Source organism: Phragmites australis, chromosome 14, assembly GCF_958298935.1.
Source record: "Phragmites australis chromosome 14, lpPhrAust1.1, whole genome shotgun sequence".
In the NCBI taxonomy this organism is placed as follows: Eukaryota; Viridiplantae; Streptophyta; class Magnoliopsida; order Poales; family Poaceae; genus Phragmites; species Phragmites australis.
The window spans coordinates 7,597,236-7,601,797 of NC_084934.1; the positions used below are offsets into that span (position 1 = coordinate 7,597,236).

Here is a 4,562-nt window from a genome sequence, read left to right on the forward strand (position 1 = left end):
AAGTCATTATGGTGTCCTATTTAAAGTTACTTTTGATATTGGGTAAAAATACAACAAGCCTTCATTCTTTAATGTTCTTTACTTTAGAAAATATGCACATTGATGTTCTTTTCAGTACCTTAATAAAATGGACTGGTGATAGAAGTGCCAGATCACACCGCCACTAAACGACAAATTGACATGTATGGTTCCATATCATCCAATCCATTTGGCAAGTACCTAGTCAACCTATCACCAAGTCTGGCACCCCTCCAAATAGTTCTATTTTTTCTCCACACGGATAAAGAGCTAAAAGATGACCATTTTAATACGTGTTTCAAAGATGAATAATTTTGGTATCTAACTCGATAAAAGACAGACATGGACATATGAATAGAAAATGTTGCATTAAGTATCTACGAGATTCAAATTGTCAATAAGCTCCAAAAACATTAAAAATTCGTTTGATAGTAGCTCCACCGACTGAAATACTGAGAGGAGCTTCCGTGTTAATCACTTACACTCTCTATACCACTCATAGCTACGGCTCTAACTCAATTATTTTCTAACGGCAGTTGTTGCATCTCACGTGGCATTTCAGCTTGTAGCTTCTCTATTTTTTAAAAAATATTTTTTCAAAATTGAACAGTTTTATGTACGGTTGAAATTAAAAAACACTGCACATCATGTCAAAAAATGAACAGTCTATACATTCACACGGGGCCCCACCAGTCAGTGGACCTGGTCGCATCCGTGTGCGCCCAATAATTCACGAATCATGGAGCACGGCAGGGGTAGTTTCGTCCAGAAATCCAAAATTAAAGCTCGGAAACGGCAAAAGCCATGGCGAGTGCCGAGTGGCACAGACCGACCAGTCTCCTCGGCCCGCTTCCCAGCGAAACTCACTGCACACTCCCCCACTCCCCCAGCAGGCCAGCAGCAATTCACGGGTGGCGAGGCCGAGCGCTAGCCACCTGCCCTCCCCGGCATTCTTGCCGTATTCGCGGATCGGCCCTCGCCGTAGGTGGCCAGGGGGGCTTTCTGCGAGAGGAAAGGGCGTTCTTGCAATTTGGAGAGAAAGGGAGGTGGTTAGAGGAAAAGAAGTGGGGTTGTTGTCTTGCTGAGCTGAGCGGTGGAAGCAGCGGTGTAGGGGAAGCGAATGGCGACGGCGTGGGGTGGCACCGCGTGGGTGCTAGCTGCAGCGGTGGTGTGCGTGCTGTGGGCGGCCGCGGCGGAGGCCAGGTCGCCGGCTGCGAGGGCGCACCGGCACCTGAGGCGGCTCAACAAGCCGGCCGTCAAGAGCATCGAGGTAACTGGTCAGCGTCCTTGAAATTTGAAATGATTTGTGCTGATGCATTTCGGAAGAAATGGTTCCAAAATGGTAGCTCAGATTGGGGTTTCGTTGCAGCGAGACGCTTTGGGGAGGTGTTCTTGGGGTTATCAATTTTTTTGGCAATTATTTGGTTTGGTATTTTAGGTGCATTTTTTAGGATTCGAGCAAGCTTTAGTGAGAAGTTGCATTCTCATTATTCAAGAAAAGGGAATTTTCTCTGCTTCTTTTGGGCTATCCTTGCTGGTAATTTCGCTGTTACTTTGGATAATTTTTTCAAAAAGTTGTCACCTTTTGGAGGTAGACTATGCGAATTCAACCAAACTCGAGCAGAAAAAGATGTATGTGTCTCTATCATCATACAGGCTGGCTCTGGCAAAGTAGTAATATCTGATTGAAAAGGGGCAAAATCCTTTATTTCTGAATCTTTTGCTCCCTACAATTTGAGCAAGTTTTTGAGCACATATAATGAGTTGAGTTCTACAATGTCAGCTTAACGTTAAATCTTTAATGTTTCACCTCATCTGCGTAAAGGCTGCAATCTTGAAGCTCTTTTTGAAAGAAGTCGGCATTTTGAAAAATCTGAAGAAGTCGACATTGATTTGCCGTGAACAATGCCTTTTCCATTTCTGACAATGGTTTTCGCAAACCGTGCAGAGCCCAGATGGAGACATCATCGATTGCGTGCATATTTCCCACCAACCAGCCTTTGATCATCCTCTCCTTAAGAATCACACAATACAAGTGAGTCAGTCAACTTTGAAATCTTTTCAGGAATCAAAACGAACCTGTACATGGTTAATTTGTCCACTCACCATTTTAACTCTGGCACTAAATCTTTATCCTTGCAGTTTAGGCCAGCCTACCACCCGGAAGGTCTATATGATGATGCCAAGAGCAGCATAGGCTCCAACAATGCCAGCGAGAAGCCGATGCTCCAGCTGTGGCATCAAAATGGTAGGTGTCCAGAGGGGACGGTACCGATCAGGAGAACAAAGAAGGATGACCTGCTCCGAGCGAGCTCCATGCGGGAATATGGCAGGAAACGGCATACTGCTCCGAACCCATTGTCTGTTGATCCCAACATGCTCAGCGAGGGCGGTCACCAAGTATGTGGGCATGGTTTATCTTGCTGATGTTGAAGAGCATGGTAGTTCCATTGTCATCTTGTGATTACTGAACTGTTAACATTGTGGAATTCAGCATGCCATAGCGTACGTCGAGGGTGATAAATACTACGGCGCGAAGGCCACCATAAATGTGTGGGAGCCCAAGATTCAGCAGGCTAACGAGTTTAGCTTGTCCCAGCTCTGGATCTTGGGGGGATCATTTGGGGAAGATCTTAACAGCATCGAGGCTGGTTGGCAGGTACTATAAAGAACCTGAGCTTATGAGTTCGATCATGTCGATACCTGTGTCAAGTAAATGCTGATCGTTTTCGCGGTTGCTGCCCCTTCCGTGATGCAACCTGAAGTGTGTGTCTTGTCATTTATGTGCTATTTGGTTCATCAGGTTAGCCCGGACCTCTACGGGGACAACAACACGAGGTTGTTCACATACTGGACTGTAAGTCTCACAAACTCAGTTGCTCATGCTTATATTAATACGGTTCTGCACTTCCTTCCAAACATTCTTGTGTTGGCGGTGGCACAATAACTCAGTGCTATTGCATTGCTTTGCTATTGGGTCTTTGTAGAGTGATGCGTACCAAGCAACAGGGTGCTACAACATCTTGTGCTCGGGTTTCATTCAGATCAACAGTGAGATCGCCATGGGGGCGAGCATCTTCCCCATCTCGAACTACGCTGGCTCCCAGTATGATATCAGCATACTGATATGGAAGGTGAGCATTGATCAATTAAACTAATAATTAGACATCACCACATGCCGTGCTTAGTGCCTTCAGAATCAGCACAATAACCACAGGGTCAGAGAATCTTTGCCCACTTGGTACAAAAACGCTCCTGCCCATGCGCTCACACCTGGTGTTTTCAAAATGGTTTCCTCCAAACCACATGCACTGCATAGTTAACACCTTTTATGATGATTATCTAATGATTCTGGTCTGTGTGCTGTGAGCAGGACCCAAAGGAAGGCAACTGGTGGATGCAGTTTGGCAAGGAGTATGTCCTCGGCTACTGGCCGTCCTTCCTCTTCTCCTACCTCGCCGACAGCGCGTCGATGATCGAGTGGGGTGGGGAGGTGGTGAACTCAGAGCCGGACGGCACGCACACTTCGACGCAGATGGGCAGCGGGCGCTTCCCCGAGGAAGGGTATGGGAAGGCGAGCTACTTCAAGAACATCCAGGTGGTGGACAGCACTAACCAGCTCAGTGCCCCAAAGGGGGTGGGCACCTTCACCGAGCAGTCGAACTGCTACGACGTGCAGAACGGCAACAATGGCGACTGGGGCACCTACTTCTACTACGGCGGCCCCGGCAAGAACTCAAACTGCCCATGACTTGTGAGATGCTGTCGCCGTAATCCATGAGCAAATGTAACCAAGCATTCAAGTGTGCAATACAGCATCGATATGCATCGCTTTATACAATCCTAGGCAGTGTGCATGTGCCCTAGCGCTTTTTCCCCCCTTTTCTTGTTCATCTCTCTCTCTCTCTCTCTCTCTCTCTCTCTCTCTCTCTCTCTCTCTCTCTTCCGTGTGCCATGTAAAATTTCTGAAGAGAAAAGCATGGCTTGAGGTGGTGGTGCTGGGCTGGTGATCCCCTCTGGATGTGGCAAGTCAGACGGCAGGTGATGATGCTATTGCTTATTGGTTGATGTTATTGAGGCTATTGTATTCAGTATTCTACATCATTCTCCTGCAAGCAAGCTAAAGAAGTAGCAGCTGAATGACCGATGAGACAGACGGCATCAGACTTGATGCTATCTTCATACCTCAATCCTCCATGGAAGCTGGATTATACGCTTGGGTAGAAGCATTTCTCGATCATGATACGCATCTGGTGTAGTAACATTTTCTGTTGCACCTATGGTCCGTCCAACGCCCAACAGATATGTAAAATAGCCCAGTGATCTTCCGATGCAGAAGTATGTAGCAAGATAACTTGTTTCAGTCCACCGAAGTAGACAGAGCACAGCTGCTGGTTATAACCTAAAACTGATGCAACATGCACATTCTTCTTGCTTATTTCTTTAACAAGGGAACTTGTTAACAGCTTAAAATGCCATTAGCTCCACAGTCCACACTGCATTGGTTTGAACTCACCGGGCATGCTGAAAAAACGTACGCATGC

At 46.6% G+C, this 4,562-nt stretch overlaps 1 protein-coding gene across 1 annotated transcript; it reads left to right on the forward strand.

The window, feature by feature from the left end:
• Nucleotides 1-834: 834 nt before the first annotated feature.
• On the forward strand, nt 835-4,332 carry LOC133890535 (protein neprosin-like). The gene is made up of 7 exons (XM_062330937.1): nt 835-1,288; nt 1,967-2,053; nt 2,161-2,418; nt 2,513-2,677; nt 2,822-2,875; nt 3,006-3,152; nt 3,392-4,332. The coding sequence occupies exons 1-7, from the start codon at nt 1,139-1,141 to the stop codon at nt 3,767-3,769; spliced, it is 1,239 nt and encodes a 412-aa protein (XP_062186921.1). The 5' UTR covers nt 835-1,138; the 3' UTR covers nt 3,770-4,332.
• Nucleotides 4,333-4,562: the final 230 nt, after the last annotated feature.